General features: G+C 45.3%; 1 protein-coding gene across 1 annotated transcript in view; it reads left to right on the top strand.

The window, feature by feature from the left end:
* The window catches only part of arfgef1 (ADP-ribosylation factor guanine nucleotide-exchange factor 1 (brefeldin A-inhibited)), a 47,582-nt gene that overhangs the window by 9,325 nt on the left and 13,010 nt on the right, over positions 1-25,247 (top strand). The window contains 13 exon segments of the mRNA XM_030099998.1: positions 11,567-11,597; positions 14,599-14,755; positions 15,050-15,196; positions 15,675-15,854; positions 17,221-17,274; positions 19,220-19,550; positions 20,238-20,372; positions 21,071-21,318; positions 21,434-21,567; positions 23,622-23,856; positions 24,456-24,555; positions 24,736-24,875; positions 24,959-25,067. Of these exon segments, the coding sequence (XP_029955858.1) occupies positions 11,567-11,597; positions 14,599-14,755; positions 15,050-15,196; positions 15,675-15,854; positions 17,221-17,274; positions 19,220-19,550; positions 20,238-20,372; positions 21,071-21,318; positions 21,434-21,567; positions 23,622-23,856; positions 24,456-24,555; positions 24,736-24,875; positions 24,959-25,067 (2,001 nt within the window).

The following is a 25,247-nucleotide window of genomic DNA, read 5'->3' as shown; positions in this document are numbered from 1 at the left end:
TCCTTCTCGTTGGGCGTGAAGCACATGATGGATGTGTGGAGCTGCAGAAGCAGATCCTCAAGAATGATAACTGTCTGTCCATCCATCCTCCTAATCGCCTCGGCCAAATAGGATCACAGCGGCGAAAGAGAAAGCAGAGAATGCCAGCCGGGATTTTACCTCACAACTTTATACCCCTCCCTGAGGTAGACGCTACTCCCCCAGACGACTCACAGGTGTGAGAATGCCAGCAGGGCCTTGACCCAACCTGGGAGGCCGTCTTCCTGTTGGCTGTGCCTTCGTCAACACAAAACAACCAGGAGGCTGTGTACTCCAGTTCCTGAACTACCTCAGCTGGTTTCTCTGAAAGTCATAGAGAAGCGGCTTCACTTTAAACAGTGTTATTGGCTTGGTTTTTACCTATTGATTGCACTTACAGTTTGTAGGAATGTAGAGCAGCAGTTCATTGAAGAGCTTCTCCCTTTAATTTATGTTGCACTCATGAAGCTGGGAACTATTAAAGTTATGAGTGTTGAAATTCCGTTTCACCAGTTTACGGTATTTGCATGACAATGGCAAATTAAAGGGGACATAAACTGTAGCTCTGGTGGTGCCATTTGTGTTTTGGACAGATCTTCTGTCACGTTTTTTTCAAATTTACATCTAACAAGACTTATGACTCATAACAGTAGCTTTAGTTTCTCTGTTTGTAGCTCATGAATCATCTAGTTTGTACAGATTCATGTATTAAAAGGTATGCAGTTGCAGTTTTTTTGTACACAAAACATTGGCGGATTGCTCGACACTACATAAATCTTGCCAAGTTTTTTTTAAAACTACCTGATTAGTTTGTGGAGTTGTTTAGGTAAACGTGTTGAAATGCCGTTTGCGATTGCCTGTGTGACTATTTCCCATCATGAAAATGTTACACTGTGTGACTCGTGCCAGTACCAAAGCAATGCTTCTCTCGCTTTGCACAAATTAAGCTGCTTACGACTCTGTTGAATAGTTTACTAATCACACTGAAGAATCACATGTTGGAGAAAACCGTGTAAGCGAGGAGACGGCACAGAGTTGAAGCTGACAGTGGAAATTGTAGCAGTCCTGATGCAACCTCTTCACATAGACCATTAACTTAACCAACGCAGCAGTGCAGTTGTAATAAAACGCGGAACAATGTAAAGACGTTGAAAAGCTGTGTAGGAATACGCTTCGCTTCATTTGGTATCCGTACAGAAGCAAGCTCAGCGTCTTTTTGGGCCAACTCTAAAATCTCCTCTGAAATTCTGAAGGGTTTTGACTTTACAGGTACAAAATATGAAGAAAGCGGGTCAGGAAGTCTCACGCTGAGCACTCCAGTGAAGCTGTTACTCCTTCTTAGCTTGCTGCCACAGCAATGCTCAGACCGGCAGGGAAACTTAGATATGATTATAGGCGTGAACAAAGGTTAAATGAGTTGATATTGTATTCATCATCCACTTTCTTTCCGTTTATCTCCAGAATTTGCAGCACAGCCCTGCACAATAATAACAACCTCATTTCACAAAACACACAAAAAAAAAAAAAGCGCAGTTCATAGCGCTCGAGCAGAAAAGTGCCAAATCATGTGTTCACAGTGGAATTATTAAAGATGAATTCATTTCAGCCACAAAGCCAGCAGCTGAGTAATCAAGGCCTTGTGGAGGCAGAGCGCTCTGTGACTTTTTTTGGCTAGAAAATGAGAGGCTTGATTCAGCCATGGGAGTGAGACTAGTGATTAGACCAGGGCTTATGCAAGTGTGAGTGGGGGGGTTACACACATAATGCAGACATGAAGTGCTCCCGGAGACATGCGCACACGCGATTAGGTAGCCCAGACAACCTCTGGCGGTGCGTCCCTCACCCCCACCCACCACCTCAAATTTAATTACTGCTGTGCAACCTTTCCTTTCGTCAGGGACAATAGAGATGTCAGGGGTCTGATTTTTCTCAGGCTCTCCTCGCCGGTCGCCACTGCCCCATGTTTTCGCCACTGCCCCATGTTTGTCTGTTTGCAGCAAGGAGGTGGAGGGGGACACCTACACACCGATTCATTCCCGGATCAGACAGTCCTGGTGGTTCAGTGAGCTTTCGGTTATTTCAGTCGGTGGACTTTATCTTTTTACTGAAAAAAAAAAAAAAAAAAAGCAGTTTCCTGATTAATCAATACGCCTGAGATGTAATCATGCTCACAGCCTGGATAATGGGGTCAACGTTGGACTCTGGATGGAGATAAAGCTACATTTTTACACCTCGCGTCATCGTAAAGCCTCAATTTATATCTAATTTCAGCCCTGAGGCTCATTTTTGTGTCTCCTCAGTTTGTTGGGTTTTTTTTTTTAATTTATTTTTTACTGCTTTTGTGCCACATCACATTTCTCCGTGCCTGTGTGAGCACCCGGCTCTGTCCGCGGTTCTTATCTGGAGACACAGTCACCTGCAGCACCATTGTTTTAAATTAGCAGCGGCCTGGCACCGAGCTGAGCACTACCTGATATCGTCGGCGCCAAACACAGGATCCATGCCAAATGCAGATAGACTCTGAACTCTTTGAAATGGAAATGGTGCTGCAGGAGGCGAGCTGCCCTTTCTGAGTCTCCGGATCATCTCACAGGTGATGGAAACTGAGTCAGAGAATGGCCTTTAACCTGCAGTGTGTGTGTGTACATGCAGAGAGACTGTGAGATGCAAATAAAAAAAAAAAAAGCAAAACAGTCTTTTATTATCATTTTGAAGATTTCTTTTTTTCAACCAAAGGTCAGAGATTGATTTGGTCACATTGAAAGCCTTTGTCTTTGGGAGTCTGTCAATGCATGCATGTACTGGGCCAGCCTCCATTCCAGCTCTGTTCTCCCTGCAGCCAATCAACGCGTCCCTCATTAGCATTATTACAAAGAAAATCCAAACCACTAAAAATCTTGCATGTACTGTCATGAGAGAAAGTAGCGGTATGTAAAATGAAGAATTTGTTTGAAGGAGACTGGATATGTGACAACACCAGATGATGACTTCTTTTAAAGACCAGGCATGCTACTTTTTGATGAGAGAACAGAGGCTGGCAATGCACAAACATGGCTGTGCTCGCAAAGTATGTATCCTTACACCTGATTTCCTCAGCAGACCGCATCCCTGCTCTTTACCCCCTTCCTCTCATCGATCTGCATGTGAACCCGCCGTCTCCTCCCAGCGAGCTGTTTTCTTGCTGCCGGGCTCGTGACGTATTGCAGAGCATCTCTAGAGAGCAGTTTGTTTATCTCCCTCCCTCCCGCCGGCGTAGCGGCGTTGTGCACAGTCTGCTGTCTTAATTGATGACATGTTAGATGTGTGATTACATTTTTTTGGGGGGGGTCTATAAGTACAGTGACTGTGCTCTCTTGTGACTGTGTGCGAACATCACATCATTAGACCGTCTGCCTGTCGAGTTAATGTTGATCCAGCAGCTTTAGTCGGCAAGAACATCTGGCCAGGTGAACGCTGTCACTCCGGTCTGCCATTGCATGGTTTTAATCTGCTTTACACTCAAACAGGCAGACTCTGAATGCCTCTTTTCATACCTTTTTTGCTTTTCTTTACTGTAATTAGCCAGGATTATATTTTTTAAGACTTTCTAAAATTCACACACCGTGAACCATCTCTTCCAGATATAATTCCCACAGCCCTGCATGAAGAGGCACGTCTGCCGGTTTTTTGGGATGACGTGTCCACGTTGACAGCGTGTGTCAGCCCCCCCTGGGTTAAATGAGTGGTCGCTTCGCCTTAATTGCTGTAGCATTTAGCAGAAGCCCTGCACCTTGGTTGGAAAAGCTGTCTTTGTTTATGCCTGTAGGGAATAAAAATAATCTCCAAACCTTTTTTCACAACAGTCCCACATTTCTCTCTTAATAAGCGCCGATAAAGTCATAGCATTAGTAATTGATGCAATGTTGCAGGCTCCATTTTTTTCCTTAGCAAGTTACGTTAACAAGAGTATCTCACTAAAATTATCGATTTGTGCCAAATGAAGAAGCATATCCACGACTAAACATTTTGAATCAAATCAACAAGATTTTATATATAGAACACTTTCCATACAGACAGGATCCACTGCAAGTGCTTCACACAATAAAATAATAAAACAATACACATCTCCTCCCACACAGAACAAAGGCTGTCACTGCACCATAACATAAGAAGTACTTAAAAAAAAAAAAATGTATGGAGCAATACAAGCCAAACACTTCATTGAAAGCAACGTTTGAAGCATAGTTTTTCATTCTCCATAACATTAGTTTAGAAATCATGAAAAAAAAAAACCCAAAACACACAATATGACAAAACATGGGAATATTTCATAAGATCTGACATTTTCCAGTTTTTTATTTAACCATGGGCCATATTTATCACTGTTGTTGAAATTGCTAAAATGCAACACATTTGTTGGTGATGAATGAATTTGTGACTTTTATATAATAATCAGGTTTTCTGTGAGGCACCTGGGCAGTTTCACGTTACATGTTTTTATATGTTTATTCAAATTCTTTTTCTGTGTGTGTGTGTCTGTGTGTCACATTATTTTGCACCACCTGCTGCAGCCTATTATCCGTCCCTGACAATGAAAGGTCCGGACCCTTTCAGGACGGACGGCTCCATTCCCCCTCAGCCCGCCCTTAAACCTCGTAAGCCTATTTACAATGGGCTTAAATCCTGATAGTGCTTAAAATGACATCTGTTATTTTCTAGAAGGATCTGCGAACTCTCCTCATTACACACTTGCAGCAGAAGTAACTGATGCCTTTGCTTGATGTGCTGTTGCTCAACACGCGTTACATGAACCCAAACACGCCCGGAGGAGGGCTCGGGACTCGCGGTCGTACGGTAATGGTCCCGGCAAAATGTCGCCCCAGTGGCTGGCAGACACTCCCAGCAGGGCCCGGCGCTGTGCTGCGCCGCCGGCTTGAGGAATGCTTTGTCACGGCACTCGAGCAGGGTGGCGGTGCGAAGAGGAGGAGGAGATTCAAGTTCATCTGCACACAGCTCTCAGCAGCAGCAGCAGCGGCGGCGGAGAGCGGCTCGTTTTCCTGGCGCCGCCTCTCGGAGCGGCTCGCCTTTTGATGTGATGCACCATGAAAGCCGGCTGCCATTCAGCTCGCATGTGCTAATGGGTGTTGTGTTTTACAAAAGGCATCAACATGCCTGGTTAAACCCCCGTTAACACGTCCAGTGGAGTCGTGGCTTCATACATGGTGGATTTATTTGGTGAAAGTTGTCCATTCATGCGTGTTGTTTATCCACTTTGTTTACCACAAACTCATAGAGACGTTACACTCCCGTTTTCCCATCTGTCTCCACTGTAATCAGTCGATTTTAACACAGCTTCAGAGACAGGAAGTGAGGTTTAGCAGCCCTGACGAGCAGTGGGCAGCCGTATGATACAAGGCAGCTTTGTAAATTATTAAAACTCTAATTGGTTTGACCGACTTATGTTTCTGGTGCTGACGATTGAAGAGGCAGGCCTAATGCTTCTCCAACAACTGCTGGGGCAGATTCTTCTGCAGACTCTCCGGGTGTTTTCAGCTGGCGACCCTCTTCCGATCGTGCTTCTAACCTTTAACTCTACTTTCCGAACGCTTCCCCCGCCGACTCATCGGCCTTATCTGTTTCAGCTGCATATTTGCATCGTAAGAGGCTGACGACACCATTGTGCAGCCGATATCAAAGCCGTGATCAGCTTTTGCTTCTGCTCAGTGTATGTGTGACTGAAGCGGCTCACTGATAAGCCCCTTTTGAAACACACATTACGTAAAGTATACCAGGGACCTGTCTCTGTGCGCTGTCAAGTTCGGCGATTGAGCGTTGATGCTGCTGAGTTTATCAGGCTGGGCGTGTCATGAAATCTCAGTCAGTGGCACCTGAAGCTTTGAGTCTCTCATGCCTTTATTTCTCAGAATAATTATGTTGTTTGATTTTACCGATATTTACATGCACTCGTGGCAAACAGCAGTCTGTATTCATCACAGAAGTAAAAGCTGCTCTGGTGCTCTGGAGGGGCATTTGGTTGTTTTGTGTGAACTGGCTTCACACCAGGGTGCAAAAGATTGTCAACGGACATTGTCATAGTCTCATGATCTCATGCATTTCTCAGTCCTGTCACGGAGGCATTGTACATCAGACGTTGTTTTTTTGAGAGACCTTTGGAGAGACTGTCACAAAGAGCTACAATTCTGTATATATGGTCATAACAGGAATAGGTATCATCAATCAATCTCGCTGTAATGGCTGCTATCACTGACTCAGCAGCTCACGTGGGCGTCACGTTGCGTTAGATGATAGCTGAGGTTGTGAAAGGATCAGGGTGCGATCTGTGGCTTCATATCATGAAAATAGTAAACTTTACAAGATCATAATTTTTACAGGTGCACCAGCTGCAGAGACTTGCTCTCGCTTTCTCTTTTCTTCTGAATATTAATGTTGAGAGGAGTGAACTCGGCTGTCCTGTGATGGGCGTTCTCTCGGGTCTTCAGTTAAGAACAATATCGTTCATAATTTCCACGGAGATCCCCTCATCTCACCTCGCTGGAAGTGACGGACTTCCCCGTCAGGGAGCCGCTAATTTAGTGGCCCTCAGTGCGGCACTTGTGAAAGGGACACTTGAAGTAGGAAAGTACCACGCCAGAGCGCGAGTGTGTGCGAGTGTGTGCACCTGAGAGCATGAACAAAGGTGCGTTTTGTCCTCCTGCCAGCTCTCAGCCCCCGCCCCCCCACTCCATCCACCTTTTGCCTTTTATACCAGCCCGGAGACGACATTCACTCTGGAGCAGAGAGGGGAAATGATTAGCCAGCTTCTTACTGACCTTCTCTGCAGCTCAGAGACGGCTTCGGGGCGCAGCACTTGAATGGATGACAACCTCGGGGTATATGGGCTCACGCTGAAATGTACTGGGAGCGGAGGGGTTTAATCTGGCCTTTGTGGACACACAGAGGAGGAAAAATGAAATACCTACGTATCGCTGACTGACGTGTCTCCTGATGATGAAAGAAAAGTGCATTGCAGGCTCGAAAAGCTCGTCTTCATGTAGGAACAATGTCGTCCAGTCATCTCGCGTTGATCTGGGTCAAAGTCGAGGGTAAAAAATTACAGTGATGACAGAAAAATTGCCTGAGATGATTCAGGGCTTCAGAGCTCTTAAAAGCTCTCAGCTGAGGTCTGGTCTGGGCTGCAGCTCACCGCAGACCTCAGTGGCTTCCTTTCATGTGTTTTGTCTGTGAAAAAAAAAAAGGCGCCTTATGAGGGCCAGAAGTGTTTCAGCTTCAGCGTTTCTTCATGGGAGTTTTTTGCAGCTTTAATCACGACAATGCCTCAAATGTAACAGATATTGGCTTTAACCAGTGAAGTTCCACCACGGGTTCTAGCTACGTCCTTTAAAAGTAGTTGAATTGTAATGTGGTGCATACAAGATATTCGTGCCGGTTTAAGGTACGTTATTAATATCCAGCGTTTTCAGCTGTAAGCGGTCCGGCGTGGGGGTTTTACGATTTTCAGTAATCACGCTGGAAATAAACAAACCCAGAAATAAGGACAGCGAGCACAGACAGGTTGTTTTTATGGGAAGCAAAGGTTTGTTTATAGAGTGTGACAGCTTCTGTACAGGCAGGCTAACAGCTCCACAGCTATAATAATAAACTTGAAATGTTACTATGAATAAACTCACTGACACTATAGCAACTGTGTTAAACTCATTTTAGTTATCAGTGACATTACCTCCTAAAGTAGCTGTGTTTTAATTATCCCCAATACATGAATTATGAGTGTTTTCACTAAGTTTTAGGTAGTTTCAACTTTATAAATTCTTTGACTTTTACTTCTTGTTCAGTTGAAGGTCTGTTTCCCTCGTGGAGTAATTGGATTATAAAGTAATAAACCGTTAATTTTAATCTGGATCACTCTTGTTCTCTTTGATAGCAGCGTTGTTGTGGTTTCACTCAACCAGTAGTACGACTGATGTTTCTGCTTTGATTCCAGCAGGGCACAGAAAACAGCGTCTTCCAAGGTCAGCCGCGTTCAGCGCGACCGCTGCAGAGTGAAATTAAAGTGGGGAGATGGGCTGTGTGTAAATGAGTGACGGAAGGTGTTTCTCTCTGTTCTGAAGAAAACCATGCTTGATCAAAGACTCTCAGTCAAAGTGAACCAACTCAGACTGTTTGAAGGTGTTTTATATGTACAGAAAGCTTTGTACTTCTTCATGACTCATCTGTTTAAACTAGCCTACTCCCCTTCTTCAGTTTATTTACTGATTTTATCTTTTGTATTGCCCTACTAGGTTTATTTTTATAATAGATTTGTAGGATGTCTGATTTATTTACTCGTACTGGACTTTCACTCCAAGAGCAATAATAGCCTAGTATAATGTATAATGAAGTGGTCGACCTTAGTACCTTTGATGACTAGTAGGAATATGTACATTATATTGTTAATATTAAAATGAAACTTTGCCACACAGCACACACGTTGGACTGACAGCTAGTATCATCTTGGGAGGAGGAGGGACTTGGGGAGTTTTGATCGGATGGGAATTTAGACTTGTTTACCTAAAGAGAACGGTAAAGCATGTGCAAAAAATAAATTCAGTCGGTAAAATTGAGAAATTCACGATTAGTCCCATATTTTCTGAGTTAGCCCTCACAAATCATCTTGTGATTGTGCTTTATGTTCCTCAACTTTCATTTGCAGCTCATGTCTGCCGTTCTCAGGGGGTCTCCGGCACTTATATATAAATCTGTTCCTCCTCATCACCTCCACCCACTGTTGCCATGGTTTCCCCCCCCGTTCAAATCCTGGGCTGACAGTTCCTCATCAACGGTCCTGACGCACCGAGCTAATTATCTGACGGTTACTTCCCCAGTCAAAATGACAAATCCCCTTCTTTCCCTCCGATCAGGCAGTCTGCTGCCGTGTCCGCTGTCTGTCTTTGTGTTTGACTCATGAGGCCATTTGCATAAAACTGATAACCGCTCCAGCCATCGTTTTACGTGAAGTTAATATTGAAAGCGGCCCGGTCAGCATATGTTTGTAATTTCACACATGCTTCTGGGGGGGGAATGAAGTTTAACTGGAACTTTTATATTTTGGTTCAGCGGAGTTGCTCAAACAATCGGTACATCTGCAGTCTGTGACGTCTGGCACCAAAGGGAAGTGCTAAACATTCAGACTGGACTGATTCTTCACAACAAAGAATGAAAATACAGAAGTTGTTTTCAACAAATACTCATTGAAATCATCTAATTATGATCAGAAATTGTGCTAAAACTCTGTGGTGTTTGATTTGACTAAACATACACACCTATGGGCGGGCACACCCGTTCCTACTAACATAAAGATGCACGACTGCTCAAAGGTAACACAATGAGCCATTTCCCATGTCTGTGTTCCGTGATGTGAAATGTGTTATAGATGTGTAAACCTCTAATTTTCCGATGATTCGTGCCTCTCGGTGTTATAACACCTATGATTTTGTGCATTGCTGCTGAAGTGAGTTTATTCACAAGTTTGTGAATGAAATATGCAATTTTATGGGTTTAATCCCAGTAATTCAGTAGCTGTGCATCTGAAAAGATAAAGGTGAAGGCCATTTAAGGCCAATGAGGACCAAGCACTCTTTCCAGCAAGGAGACAAACTTTTCAAAGTTGATCAAATTGAAGTATGTTATTTGAGGTTTTTCCCATGTTGGAGTCTCTCCAGTGTGAGCCTAGTATTTTTCTGGTCAGTTGAACCAGTGATTGTAATCTCACGTCAAAGAAATGTACCAAGTCTGGACAACTGACTGTCAGTGTAGATTCTGGGGAATTGTGGTGGGCAGCTTTCTTTAATATTTTTGACATTTTCTGGGCAAACAATGAGTCACTTCATCGAGAGAATGAATATTAATGAACACAGCTTTCTCAAATTATGTATGGGCTTTTTGTTTTTTTTTTAATGTCATTGCTTATTTTAATCAGTTTGTGCGTGAGAGTGTTACATAATGAAAGTAACTTAAGGACTTCTGTTGCAGCTTTTGGGTGTTTCGAATATCAAACTATTCATAATCTAATTAAAATCCTTTTGGACTTGACTGGATTTTGTTTTTGTACTTTCTGGGTTGTAAAGCTTGACCTCATCCAGGTTGAACAGGTTTGACCATTGCAGGCTTCCATATTAAGGATATTATTCAAATACTTGAGTGTGGTTATAAATTGTTCCAGTACACTGATAATGCTTATATCTGACAAAGCTTATGTGCTAGCTTGTTTTAATTTTTAAAAATTTGTTCCTGTTTTGCTAGAGAACGCCGCTCCAACTTCCCATTCCCATTTAAAACTGGGAAGTGCTGTATGACAGTGAAGCGTAGGCGGATGTTTAATCATCCACTTTGCTTTACATGTGAAGATGTGGAAAAAAATGAGAATATCTTTTCAAGGATCTCTCATCATATTTCAAATTTGTAACAGCATCTGTACAATTACATGAATTAGCAGATGACGTTTTTTTTTTTTTAGAACAGAAATATCTGTTTTGCTTCTTCTGCTCTTGCATTACGGCAAAGTGTGGCTGAAACCAGCCTTAATTTAATTCCACAGAGTGTTAAGTGCTAAATATTGTCACCAAATAGATTTCTTTGAAAGGGCTGTTAGCCTTCCAGCAGTGAAATAATTGAGCTGTCATTGCATTACTGGGGCTTTTCCCAACTATTGCGTATCGGGGACGGCGTTGCAGATTGCCACTGTGTTTTTAAAAGCTTCTTCATGAAAGGTCCCCTTTAATGTCTAGCACCAATTGGCCTCTCTTTTGCACTCTGCAGCTCTATTTCCGTCCCTGCCTCTCTCTCATCCCTCCCCTTTGTATGTCTGCCTCTTTTTTTTTTTTTTTTTTTTTAATTCCTGCTCGTCTGTGTCAGCACTCAGCAAGTTCCTAATGCTGCGCCCGTGCCTGGAGATATGCGAAATAAACAGGAGTGTTGGCCTGCTTCACGCACACACAGGCAGTCGGGATCGTATTTTTGGTAGCTACGCCGCAGCCGAGGCGATGCAATAACCGGGCTCCTTTCTACGTGGCGCCGGGGGACGTCAACAAGTCCGTCTCCATGACGACACCGGGGCATTCGTGCAACAAAAGCCAGCCGCGCGGTGAACACGTCAAGTCGAATACTTCTGATGTGAGGGTGTGAGGGGTGCCTGAGAAAGTGTGTGCCGACGTTTCCTGTAACTGCATGAAGCTCAATGTCTTAGGACCCAAAAAAAATAAAGATTGCTATGCACACAACAACACCAGCCTCCTAAAAGGCTCCGAGTAACACCATCTGATCTGACGAAACTCCAGTTGTGCATTCAGGAGTTTTTTTTTCTTTCTGTTCTGCACAGATTCACTGAAAAGCTGCTTCATAAATAAGCGGAATAGTCTGTGCTGCCAGGGCTCGATATGTGCTTTACTCCCCATGGTGTCATTAGACGAGTAAAATACTGCAGAATTGACATTCCCCGAGGCACCTGCTCAAGTAATTTAACGTGTTCTCTCTCTCTCTCTCTCTCTCTCTCTCTCCTTTCTCTTTCTCCTTTCAGAGGAAATCAAGGAAGAATCAGAAAAGTTGAGGTAAGCAACCAACGTGTTATGTAATCCAATCAGGCAACGAGGGTCATTCTAATGGGGTGTTTTCCTCTGTGTGTGTTCATGCACTGTGACATCCGTGGCTCAGTTTCATGTGTGTTGCTCCGTGAAGAGGATTAGCGCATTGTGTGTGTTTTTTCTTGGTGGACGCACATATGTATGCACAGCCTCTGGTGTGTTTTTGTTTGTGTTGCTCTGCCTGGCCGGTTCCCAGCAGCCCTTTCGCCATTCTCATTAATGGCTTCCTTCGTGAAGCCCGGCCCACTTCTGAACTTGTGTGTGTGTGTGTGAGCAAACTCACGAAACCGGCTGCCAAGTAACGCAGGCTTTGGCATGAAACGTGGCGTGAGTGCCACCTCTCCCCCCTTCCCCCCCCCCCGTCCATTCTTTTCCTCCCGTCGGATCGTTTCTATTCCTCTCTCAAATTTCTGCCCAAGCCCCCCCCCCCCCCCCATCACATCATTTTCCGCTCTCGCCCAGCCCAGCATCAACAGTGACCAATTCCATCCAAATTTCACCCCTGAGGTTAAGACTTGCAGATCAAAGATGAATAGATGTGGAGGCTCTCCGCAGCCACACCCAGCTCACACAAACGCCGCTGCTTTGGGTTTCATCTCAGGTCCTCCGCAGCTCCCGCTCATTTTAAAGCCCATATACATGCAGCAGTTCCAGCTTTTCCACTTATGAATACAAATGCACCCTTTTGTCGCTCGCGGTACTATTTCAGTTGCACTCACAGCGGCGTGGCGTGGTAACATATTGTCTGAGTCTCAGCAGTGTGGGAGTTTCGCTCCATGTGCTGAATTATATTCATCACCTTTTAAAATAATGCATATTTAAGCGTTGGATCAAATGTGGTAAAAATCAAATAATAGTTATTTTCATACCACATTTGTTGAAATATGAAATATTGTTGATGATATTTGGAATCCGGATTTTAAAAAAATCACTTATGTTTGAGACTTAGAAAATAGAAATAGAAATCTACTAATTCTGTTTATTTAAACTCCAACTAATATCATAAGCCTTGTTTGTCACTGAAACTTTTTTAATTTGAAATCATCTTCATTGCATTTTGAAAGAATAATTCATAGCATCGCCTTCCTCTTATTTCTGATCATCATAATGATATTTATTCTGAATCTGAATCTGAATCTGAATCTAAAAAGCAGAAGGAGAAAAGCGGCCCCCTGCCTTTCAGTTGAGTTTTCTGGTCCCTTCAGTTTTTTTAAACACTTGTTTTTTTTTATGTTTGCTGATTTATAGAAACCCAGCATTGACATAATTATTAGATTAAAATCAGACGCCTGCACTCAATAGAAAGTTATTGAAGCAAAGCAGCAAGGAAACAGCTGAAATCAACTTCAAACCTGCTGACGGCTTCTGGAAAGCTAAGCTAAAGTTGGTTTTCAGCTGCAAGCTGTTTCCGGGGAAATTTATGAATGGCGTCATTTACCGGAAGACTGGGTTAATTCAGGAGCAACGATGCAGTTTTGTTTTCAGCAGACAGGTTTGTTTTAGAATTACAGCAAAATGCTTGGGGTGATGTTAAAGCCTGGAAAGCTTTCAGAAGAGGCGTGCTAGTGTGTAGCTGTGAGGACCATGTGGTGGACTGAAAGCTGGGAATTGATAGCAAATGGACATTAAGAGGCGGTAGGATTTAAAAAAACAAGAAAGAAAAAAAGGTGAAGTGTTCTGTGATTTAACTCCAAAGCTCACATTATTAACCCAGTTTTTAATGCAGTGTTTTATAAGCTCACGGAGTGTGACATGGGGCTGATTATAAGGGAAGAGCAGACGAGGCGACGCTATCGAAGGAGCTCAGGAATAAGCCAGAGCAGACACAAGCACACACACATGCACGCGCGCGCGCGCACGCACACGGTAATATAGGGACGGGGCCAGACGGATTGGGTCGTCTTTGCTGAGTCACAGCTCCTCCTTTATGTTAAAACTGCTTTCAAAATGATGCAGGGATTCACACTTTTCACCTTTTTTTTCCAACATTCATGCATTCATACATTTTGCCTCGTACATCCATCTTCAGTTTGTGGCTCCTAAAAGCTGTCCTGTTTGTTTTATGGTTTTATTTTTTCACTACCTCTCCTCCTCCTCCCGACCTCCTCCCTTCTGTATCTCTTGAATTCCGCTTTAATTCATGCTCCTTCATGCATTTTTTTTCTTCAAATGCTCTTTTCATATTAACAAGATATCCTTCCTCTCCTCTTCAGTTTTTCTTTGGTGATTGTGCGCCGCTACACTCGGGGAGGTCGTCCCTTTAAAAGGCAGAAAAAAGCTGAAGTCATCCTTTTTCATTGCCAAGACATAAACAATGCAGCCCCCTCCTTCGCTCTCAGCCTCCCTCCCTCCCTCCCTCCCTCGCTCTGTTATTCCCTCCTCTTCACAAGTGCAGTCTGGGCGTGGTGGTTAGTGCTCAGGCATGCTGGAAAAGCATGACCGCTGAAAGCGATGGTCCACATTTCATCTCGCCGGGTCTTTAAAAGATTCCTGGGGGGGGAAAAAACAGCTGTATCGTTTGATTCCAGGTAGTCTGGGGCCAGGACATGCTTTGTCAGCATGAACACACACCCTGAGCCTGAATTACAAACCTCTGGGTTCTCGAGCAGAAGTCGAGTGAAAAATGTAAATCTGCCAGACTCTGCCATGTTAAATTCAGTGTAATAAAATTGTGTTACTTTGCACGCGCACACACACACACCCCAAAAGGAACAGGATGCGTGGCAAGATGTTAGCAGCTCTAACATGTTTAATGTCTTGTATTGTAAACACACACTGCTCACACCCATTTCTTCCTGCCAGGATGTCGAGGGAAGTGCGAGTCTGTCGGGATGATTCTTTAAACCTCGCTTCTGTTCCTCTGACTCCGGTTGACAGACCGGACCGTGTGATCACAGTGTTTATCTCCGCAGTCTCTTATCTTCTCTCTTTTTCTTTTTTTTTTCCTCCCTAAATTGTTCCTCTCTAGTCCGCCCAGTGGGGACAGCAAATCGGGTTCCAGCACGTTACCGCCAATCAAATCAAAAACCAACTTCATTGAAGCCGACAAGTACTTCTTGCCGTTTGAGCTGGCATGTCAGTCCAAATGTCCCCGCATCGTCATCACCTCTCTCGACTGTTTACAGGTCAGTGTCGGGACAAGTCAAACTGTGGACAGCTGAATATTTAAAATGTTGTTTATTGCGCATCTCTCAATAAATATGGTGTCATTAATGCAGAATTTATTCCAAAATGAGTGGACATCTGTAGCAAAAGTTCAGTAAATACTGTTCAAATTTCAAATTTCTGCAGAAAAACATGTTTATTTCTGAGCGGAAATGGTCCAAACATTAAAGACAGCCGGGTTGTATTTTCAGGCGCTGAAAGTTTTGTCTGTAAATGTGTGTTTACGCGCGTCGGCGTCTGTATCTGCCTTGCAGAAGCTGATAGCGTATGGCCACCTGACAGGCAGCGCCCCGGACAGCACGGCTCCGGGCAAGAAGCTCATCGACAGGATCATCGAGACCATCTGCGCTTGTTTCCAGGGACCGCAGACTGACGAAGGCGTGCAGCTACAGATTATTAAGGTGTGCTGCTGCCCTGCGAAACATCAGTCCTTTACACACACGCTGAGCCAACTCTAGGCTGAGTAATTAGCCCTCGGTTACAGCCCCATTAATATTCAGACGCGGACACAACTTGTACATCACCTCAGGGTGTGGAGGAAGCGCAGACTTTGGATTTAATTTGAGAGTATTTGCATCCAAATCAGGGATTGCAGTGCATCTCATCTTGCTGTGTGTTTGCCCTGCACCTGTTTGAATGGACCAGCAGCTCAGAAGACCTGTTCTATTTTATTCATCAACATAAAATAATTAGTGTGATACAGAGTGTGTACAGTGTTGTTGGAGCTCTATGAAACAACACTGCTCACTCTAAAAACTCCCATTTTCATCATTTATAAAGTAAAGCACAGGTGCGTGCACGTGATTGTGTGACCTTTTGGTGCAGGAGGTTCAGCCTTTCGCCGTTTGACACCCACCTCCTTGACTTTTTCCCCGGCAGGCCCTGTTGACAGCGGTGACCTCTCAGCACATCGAGATTCACGAGGGCACCGTGCTGCAAGCCGTCCGCACGTGTTATAACATCTACCTGGCCAGCAAGAACCTCATCAACCAGACCACCGCCAAGGCCACGCTCACGCAGATGCTCAACGTCATCTTCGCCCGCATGGAAAATCAAGCAGTACGTATCACCTTGTGGATATGCAACTGTTTTCATTACTGAAATCTTTGAAGGTGCAGTTTAAACAGAAGGAGAAATCAATGTTTGATTTTCTGGCATAAAGTCAGATTCAATTACGATATGCCGGCTTTGAATTAAGTGGGAACTTTCCCGCTTGACGGTTTGCTCAAACCACCTGATTTACATAAAGATACAGTATGTAAGATTGAATTAATGTTACTTATGTACACTGGGTGGCAGCAGCGGGTCACTGGCTTTAAGGGCTTGTTGGATTTCCAGGAGTGACTTTGGCCCAATCCCATTTCTCTTTCTAGCCCTACCCCTTAGCCCTACCCCTATGAAACGGAGTGCTAGGGGTAGGGGAGAAAGTAAACCCTTCTGAATTGGGACACCCCTCCGACAATCGCCTACGTCATCAGTAGTCGCCGCTGCCGATGACGTAGGCAGATGCGACAATTGTTTGCCGAAGAAAAGTGTTTTTCTTACATTTTAAAACTTCATTAATTGACAAAATACTGACATTTATGAACTTCTTTCGTTGCGCTCGCCGCCATCTTGCCGATCTTAGAAGGCTTTCTGATAAATCTGTCATCCAGTGGCGGCCGGTGGTGAGGGGCGCTTGTTTTGTTCGCCTGAACCGTCAGTGGCGGGCGGGGTTAGTTCACTTCCGCATTGGCGGGGGCGCTCGTTTCTCATCCGCGCATTCCAGGCAGGCGGTGTTGAAGAAACCAGTTTATTTAAAATAATCGTCTATCTGTTGTGTTTGGAATGCGCGGGTGTGGAAACGAGCGCCCCCGCCAATGCGGAAGTGAATTAACCCCGCCCGCCAGTCATGGTCTAGGCTGAAAGAACAAGCGCACCTCGCCATCGGCCACCACTCGATCTTAGCCCTCCGTTTGGAGTGTGCCTCTCGAGAATCTCCTTTTGGAGGGGTGACTGGCCCTCCTTCTTGGCCCTACCCCTCCGTCATAATGACAATTGGGACACTCCTACCCCTCCACGTGAACGCGCAAAACGAGGGGAAGGGCCAAGGGGAAGGGCTAAGGGGGGGAAATGGGATTCAGCCTTTGTTTCTTCCTGACCTAAATTAAACTCACTGCACCCTCATGTGGTACAAAGTGGTATTACAAGACTGACTAGCTTGTTAACTTTGGTAGATTTCAATTTTTCATTTGTTTTCGACAAAAAGACATACTGTACCTTTCATCTATTGTTTGCTTTGTGTCCAGAAGGACATTTTAGATGTTGCCTTCGACTATTTAAAAAAAAAAAAAAGCTTGCTCTAATGTCATCTTTTTCTTTTTGAATGACACTTTTTCCCCCCTCCTCCTCACCTGCCTCCCTCCCTCCCCTTTTGGACACATAGCTTACAAATCACAAGCTATCTTGGTCTCTGGCCTCCAGAAAGCGTGACCGCCAGGTAAAAGCGCGCAGGACTGCTGTGACGTGCCTGATCAGAACTCTCTCAGCTCCTCTCTGTGTATCTGTGTTTGCGCATTGAGCTCGTTCCTCATCCATCCATGCACTCATCCGTTCTCTTCCTTTTTGCTCCGACACTCGCACAGGAGCAGATACGCCGTGTACTTCTTCCACCGTGTTGCTTGCTGTGGCTTCTGTTCATCTCTCGCTTCCCCCGCACCAAGTTTTACATTTGAGTTCCCGGTCACGCCTGGGCGTGGCCGCAGTGTTTTCGTCGCAGGTCCGCTGCGCCCGTCTCATCCCCGACGGCTCTTTAGTTTAGTTTTGTTCCTCCAGAAGGCCAAATATAGTTATTTCACAACAATCAGGCTGGCGTCGAGTCAGACACAAAGAAATCTAAGGCAGCAGTCAAGGGTAGAGATAGAGAGATGAGGCAGAGGCCTATTGTTTAGTTCTCAGTGCCGCACAGGGAGATCCACTTTTTGTATTTGTGTGTAGCTGTGTGCTTCTGACTGCAGCTCAGCATGGCGTCCTTTCTCTCTCTCTCTCTCTCTCTCTCTCTCTCGCTCTCTCTCTTCGACAGCCTTCACTCGCTGACTGAGGTGGCATTTAAATAATGAGCTTAGTTTGTTTGTGCTGCCTCGCCTGTCCCCTCCAGTCGAGGTGCGTTTGTCTGGCCCTGTTACCGTTACTCATATTCAATACTAATCATTTCATTCAGAGGACCGCATCATTGAGTTCTTGTTGGTTACATTTAAATGTGACCGGAGCAGCCGCCTCATTTAATTAGAATCGAGCAGCAGCGGATGCAGGTGCGGGTCTCAAATAGGCTGAAATAAAAGGGCTAAGTGCAGATTTTGTTGTGCCTCCTGCAAACAGAAAATAGGCTTTTAGTGGAAAAATGTCATAGAATATAATAGCGTGTAATTGTGTCTCGTGCCAAGGAGAAACCGAGGCTTACTCCACTGAAAGAAATTACAATTGATCATCAGTTTCTCTGCATTTTACTGATTTTCTTTTGTTCTAGTCACAACTGTTTGTCACAGAGAAGGTCTTGTGTAGATAGAACTGCCATTTATCACCACTGTTTTGTAAACGTGTCACACTGTTTCATCTCTCCCCTTCAGCTGTTCTGCCTTTTATATTCCAGGCACTTCAAGTCTGTATTTGTCTACATTTTTGTTTATTTTTTTGCAACCTTTAATTCTCAACAAAACTTCAAATGCACTTGGTTACGGATGCATCTTGGGCTGTTGTTACTTTAGCTTGGCTGAGAGAATTCGCTCTGCTCGTAATTATTCGCACTCCTCTTTGAAACTCGTGCCGGTGTTTGCTGTGACATAGCGAAGTGTCTAACAGTGCAGATCATTATTTTCTATATTCAACCTCACGAGCGTAGATATCGCCCACTCTGGACGAAGCGACGTTGGAATGGACTCGGTATTTATTTCAGAACCATGTGTAAATGTCTCGTGACCCACTTTTCCGGCCCCTGACCGACCAAAACTTTCCGGCGCTTTCCGTCAGAGGCGGCGTTAAGACACGTCAGCCGTGACACATCAGTCGGCCCCCGTTGAGTCATTTTCCACCACCAGCGGATTGAAACGCACTCCAGTTCTCACCAGCCGGCATGAATTGATTCCACAGCCGTTTGTCTCATTGCTGGTTCTCAGAAGCATGCTCTAGTCCTCCGGTGCGTGCATATCCATGTACATTTCCACGAGGACGCACATCCAGTGTATGCTGAGGCACTTAAGATCAGTCAAATTCGAATTCCGCGGTTGTAGGTTCATCAAAGCTTCTGAAGTCTGTTTACATGTTCTTAATATATCTCTGTCTGTGTGTCTGTTTGTGTGTGTTGCATGTGGCTGTTCTCTTTGAATGCCTTTGCTGTTGATTGTTTTGCGCGTGTGTGTGTGCGCGTGTGCGTAATGTCGCTGTCACAGTTGCAGGAAGCGAAGCAGCAGGAGCGCGAGCGGCACCGGCAGCACACGGAGCCCGACTCCCCACAGCTGCACACCGACGCGCACCCGCCGACCAAGGGGCTTCCCCAGGAGGCCAACGGGCCCGTCACCCCGCCCACCCCCAGCATCACCATCCCGTCCACGCCGTCCACGCCCTCCACGCCGGCCACCGAGCCCGGCAGCAGGTGTGTGTCCGGCGAGCGGGAGGAGCCGGGGCCCCTCTACGAGAACCCCGACCCGGAGAACGGCTCGGACTTCTGCGTGGGCGAGAACGAGCAGACCGAAGCAGACCAGGCCACCGCGGCGGCACAAAGTAAGAGCGCTCAGAGGAGAGAGAGCGAGGCGGCCGTAACTGCATTTACACCGCCAACGCACAAGTCATTCTGACAAATATACAAAAATAATAGAAACTTAAAGAAAGAAATTGAATCAGTTCGTGTGAAAGAATCCCTCCGGTCTGTTTATCCCCCCTTCTGCTGAGTTATTAGGGGAATTAACTTTAACCCAGCGGCCAGAGGTGAACGCTTCTGGAGCAATCAGACCAAACAAAGCAAATAAATGTCTTAAAAATAAAAGTGAAGCAGATCCGTCACCTCACACACACCTAACTCTGCGCCCTCACACACTTTGTATTGCAGCAGCTTTTGTTTGCATTCTGGATTTTAAAAAGAAATGAAATTGTTCTTGCAAATGTTGATGTGTGATAGTGAGAAGCTTCAATCTCCATTTCCGATAAACCATGTTTAAAACCTGTTCACATTTCTAAAATGGTTTTTCCTGATGTCTTGGCTACCACAGTACTCTGCAAAGCTTTTATAGTTTGTTTTTTCCTCCCCGGACTATTTACAGCTAGATATTTGCTGTTTGGTTTGCTTTTGAAAGCTCCTTCAAAGAGAGGAACAGGAAGTCGAATAAATGTCTTTCAATGACATTGTAACTCCAAGTGTTTTGGAACAGAAAGCACTTCATTGCACTCAAAAACAAACCGCGTGTGGTTTAGATGCAGCAGCTCAGCACCGTGCAGAGGGGATTGAGGAGGAGGAGGAGGAAGAGGCGGAGACCCCGAACTACGAGGAGAAAGCCCAGGAAATAGTCCAGAGCATTCTGCAGGAGGTGGTCAATACTGTCGCCGGAGGTGAGAATATTTTGTTTTTATTTATTTCATTGTGGTTCCAGATGGAGCGCGCTTCTCCAGCATGTGGTGCTTGACATTTAAACATTCAGAGGATGCATTTATTCCCACGTGGGTGAGGTTTTAGCACAGAAAATACTTATTTTGCGATACTTTGTTGTGAACAGTGTCAGTGATTGCATGAACTCAGAACTCATATTTGAGCAGTCGCTCGATACCCTGCAGCCATCCCCTGCTTTTGTCCTGAGCTGCACATTTCAGTTTGCTGAAGAAGGAATCCTAAAACTCTCATTTCCACACTAAACGCCTGTGCATATTTGCATCTGCTTGTGCGAGCCAGCAATCTTTTAATACCTGGCTGACCCCTCCAGATTTATTGACCCAGCAGAATGTGGCCCAGCCAAAGAATCTCTTCTTCCTCACACAATCTTTTCTTCCATGCATTTTGGAAAGCAGCAGGTTGCACTTTACTTACTTTGAAGCTTGCATTCCAGGTGGCATGGAGCTCATGCTTCTTGGCTGTTTGATAAACGTTTTTGTTGGAAGATGCTGTAAGATTTCAGGCTCCCTGATGTTGCCTCAGATGCTGATATAAAGAAGGCACAGCACTCTGTCTTTGTGTTAAGCAACCACTGTTTTTCCGCCCCTGGGATGCGCTGGCCAGTAAGTCACCTCCTCTCCGCTCCGTCCTCTCTCTCCAGGTCACTGCCTGGACCCCGCAAACCTCTGCTCCGACACCAAGGAGTCGGGCGGCGAGGGCGAGCAGGTGGAGTCGGAGCCGGCGGAGGCGGCGACGGAGGGCACACAGAGCTCCCTGGAGGACGAGGGCACCCTGGGGAGCGACAGCGAGCACGTCCACGCCAACGGCATCCCCGGCACGCCCATCTCTGCCAGCTTCACTCCCTCGCTGCCTGACGACAGGCTGTCCGTCTCGTCCAATGACACTCAGGTGCGGGGCGGAACAGGGCTTCAGGATAACAGATTCAGTTTATGTCGAAACAGTTTCGTTTAGTTTTCTCATATGATTGTCATTCATGTCGCCAAATGCATGTTTGTGTCCGCAGGAATCCGGAGCCGCACCGGGTCAGCCGCCGGGTGCCAAATTCTCCCACATCCTCCAGAAAGATGCCTTTCTTGTATTTCGCTCACTCTGCAAGCTGTCGATGAAGCCGCTGTCAGATGGGCCACCAGATCCAAAGTGAGACTCATTCGCCTTTGCCGTTGTTAGGATTTTGATTGTTGTCGTGAAAATGTCCACACACACACACACACACACATCCCGTCGTGTCTCTCGCGACCTTCATTAACTCCTCTCCTCTGCAGACCTCCACCTCTCTGGGTTCTTTCAGAATAGACATGAGTCATGTTCTCGAATGAGGCTCTGCTCCAGATAAACGGAGATGTTTTGATGCCGATAAAGGAGACAATGAGGCATCACGCCACTTTTTATGAATCACTTTGTGATTTTATGAGCCACAGCATCCCCCGCTTCTTTTTTCCTTTTTTTTTTTTTTTTCCTCTTCAGCTTCCCTCTTTTTCAGGGAAGCCAGAAAAGGAGAACTAATCAGATTTTCTTCTTTCATTTAATATATATCTTCTGACCGTGCTCTGGTCCGTCCAAACGGAGGCATCTGATTGGCTTGTCCTGGTATCTGTGAGCCTGGATTTCCTGTGTCTGTTTTCTGTCGGTTCAGTGTCGGCTGTGGCAGCTGTGATATTTGATGGATTTAAAGCATAAAAAAAAAAAAAAATCTAACTCATCTTTGGCCCATTTATAATATAATCTCACTTCTTTTTGTAGCTCTTGTAATGAACGTGTTCAAAGGAGGCGTGTGTGTGTTGTGTCTGTGATGAAGGCCACGTCAATTACCCCGACACTGATGTGTCATGTCGGCGTCGGGACAAAAAGCCTTTTAACAAGGCCTGATGTTTCACTCTCTGTCACACTCGCACACCAAACAGCCCTGTTCAAATGACCGCTGAATTCTGCAACAGGATTAAAGAGTTTGTCTCATCTTTTCAATCTGGGTCTAGCTTGAAGCTATTTCTCTGCTTTCTGGTGGCGTTTGAATTTTTCAAATCTAAACTCTCTACTGGTTAGAGTTATAAAAGTACGCGTGTCAAACCATGTCAGCAATGACAGGATGGGAGTATAAAGGTTAAAAAACATCGCCGGTTCTGCGTAAACGTTTTGTTTCTCTTGTGCCACATAAACCCTGCTCAGTCTGCTTGGCAGAGACGGAGCACAATGCAGACGAGCAGCCAAACCGCGGCATATAAAGTAGCTGAAAGGATGAATTTTCAAATCTGTTTTTCTCCGTCCCGCTGCTGCAGAGAAACATTTGAGGCAAGTCGAGGCTCCACAGGCTGAGGCACTTTGATTTAGTTGCCCAAGCATTTCTTTTGAAGGCTGGCGAAGATTTTAAGTCCCTAATACAGAGATACGGCGTGATCTCCTCCGACTGCGTGTTACTCTCCTTCTTCTGGGTGAAGCGCAGCTTGAAGAACATTATGATTTCAGTCATACATATTGCTGATTGTGTTGCGCAAGCGGAATGGTAATGTTGGTGAAACAGAAGGGGCTGCTGGACGAGTTCTTGAGCAGATTGCTGTGGAAGAAAATCAAAACCCTGGAGTTGTTTCACGCAGCGTCGAGCCTCGTTCTCAAGGCTCCACACTTCAGTATGAGCGCTGACGACAATTATTCTCAATCTTGTTTAACAATCATTTTATTTTGACATTATCACACCACTAAAACTCAGAAACTCTCACTGTCAAACTTGGTAACCTTTACTATTGGGGGGGGGGGGGGGGGGGGGGGCATTTATCCATTCCTTCAATTGTTAATTTACAACAAAAGCACCATAATTTGCTGTCAGTGTTACTTTTATCTTCATACACTCTTTTTTTTTTTTTTTTTTCTAGAAGCTAGTGTTGCGTGACTTCTTTGTCATGACCTTTAGAAAACGAATGGCTTTGAAACTTTTTATACATGTTCAGTAGAAGACGGCTGTGGTCTTGAGAGGTAACCTTTTTAAAGGGGTGCATTTCATACAATGAGAAACAGAGCGTGCAACATGATTGCAGCATTATGAGCAGTAAAGTGAGGGAAAATAATAAAAAGAGTGAAAACACAATTGAGTTTTTTTTAAGATCTTGATAAGATTTGATACCGTCTGGTTTGCACAATCCTCTCGTCCAGCTTGATTTGATTTGTAGTTAGCAGTTCTTCTGCTCTCTCATCCTTTGCAGGTCCCACGAGCTGCGATCGAAGGTCTTGTCCCTCCAGCTGCTGCTGTCAATCCTGCAGAACGCGGGGCCCATCTTCAAGACCAACGAGATGTTCATCAACGCCATCAAGCAGTACCTGTGCGTCGCCCTGTCCAAGAACGGCGTCTCCTCCGTGCCTGAGGTCTTCGAACTGTCGCTCTCCATCTTCCTCACCCTGCTGTCCCACTTCAAGACGCACCTCAAGATGCAAATCGAGGTATTCAAGGATTTGTTTTGCCTTTTGGATTCTTTCCTTTAATGAGACATGCAGAGAAAACGCACACGCACCTCTCGTCTTGTCGATGGGGAAAATGCAGCAGAGAAAGTCTCTCGCTCCTCCTCTGGCAGCTGACGGTCTGTCAGGGAAACACAGCAAATTAAGTGGAGCGAGATGAAGCCGGGCCAAAGCGAGAGCAGGCAGAGCAGTTGTGACGTGCAGTTGCGCCGTCTTATTATTTGTCTGTTTCTGTTGTGCATTTTCGCAACAGAATTGGCTGTCCGTTTCTCTTTTAAGCGCCGCCTAGTGTAATCTGTGACGCCGACAGCGTTTGTCAGTGCAGCAGGCAGCTGACACAAATGATAAATGGGATATTTCTCACACAGCGCTGCACGAGCCCCAGTCCAGCCTCGTGTGTTTTCCTGCAGCTCATCGTTCGTCTGAGGTGGTGCAAAGTTTTGAGTGCTTGACCTCCGCCCTGTTGTCTCCTCGGTATAAATCACGAAGGCTTCTGTCGATTTTCACGTTTTGTGTTTTCTGCAGGGAGGCGGTGGTGTTTGTGTTTTCTGCTGTTTTACACGTTGTTCTTTCTTGCACAGGTGTTTTTCAAAGAGATTTTCCTGTATATTCTTGAAACCTCCACAAGTTCCTATGACCACAAGTGGATGGTCATTCAGACCCTCACCAGAATATGTGCAGGTTTGTTTCTGTATTTCGATTCTTTTGAGGAAAATGCCTCTTTTTGCTCATCCATGATGTCTTTTCAGATGAACTCTTCCTACTGATTGTAATGATTGATGAACGTATTATTTTTGTTTGAAGCACTCTGCACAGTATGTGTTTTATATTTCCGCTGACTGACTGTCCTGCCCGTTTCAGATGCCCAGAGTGTTGTGGACATCTACGTGAACTATGATTGTGACTTGAATGCTGCTAACATATTTGAGCGGTTGGTCAACGACCTCTCTAAAATTGCACAGGGTCGTGCCGGACATGAGCTCGGCACCACACCCCTGCAGGTAACCCAGATTCTCCTTTTCTCTCATTGATTCAGTCGTTGGATTCTGCGTCGGGACTACTCTTGTTTCTCATCGTTTTCTAGGAGCTGACTCTGAGAAAGAAAGGCCTTGAATGTCTGGTGTCCATCCTGAAGTGTATGGTGGAATGGAGCAAAGACCAATACGTCAACCCCAATTCCCAGACCAGCCTCGGTGAGCCGCTGATTGATGTGATTTGTTAAGCTGTCTTGACTCTCATCTGAAAAGGTTTGAATCCATTTGACAGTCCGTGTTCTGAACGTTCATTGATCACCCGAATTAGTTAAAGACACTTCCCTTAATCTCGGAACTGGGCTTTGGGCAATAGCTGTTGACAGAAGACGTCATGTTGGG

This window comes from Salarias fasciatus, chromosome 9, assembly GCF_902148845.1.
Source record: "Salarias fasciatus chromosome 9, fSalaFa1.1, whole genome shotgun sequence".
In the NCBI taxonomy this organism is placed as follows: domain Eukaryota; kingdom Metazoa; phylum Chordata; class Actinopteri; order Blenniiformes; family Blenniidae; genus Salarias; species Salarias fasciatus.
The sequence above is the reverse complement of the archived record's forward strand: the minus strand, read 5'-3'. Positions and strand labels throughout refer to the sequence as shown.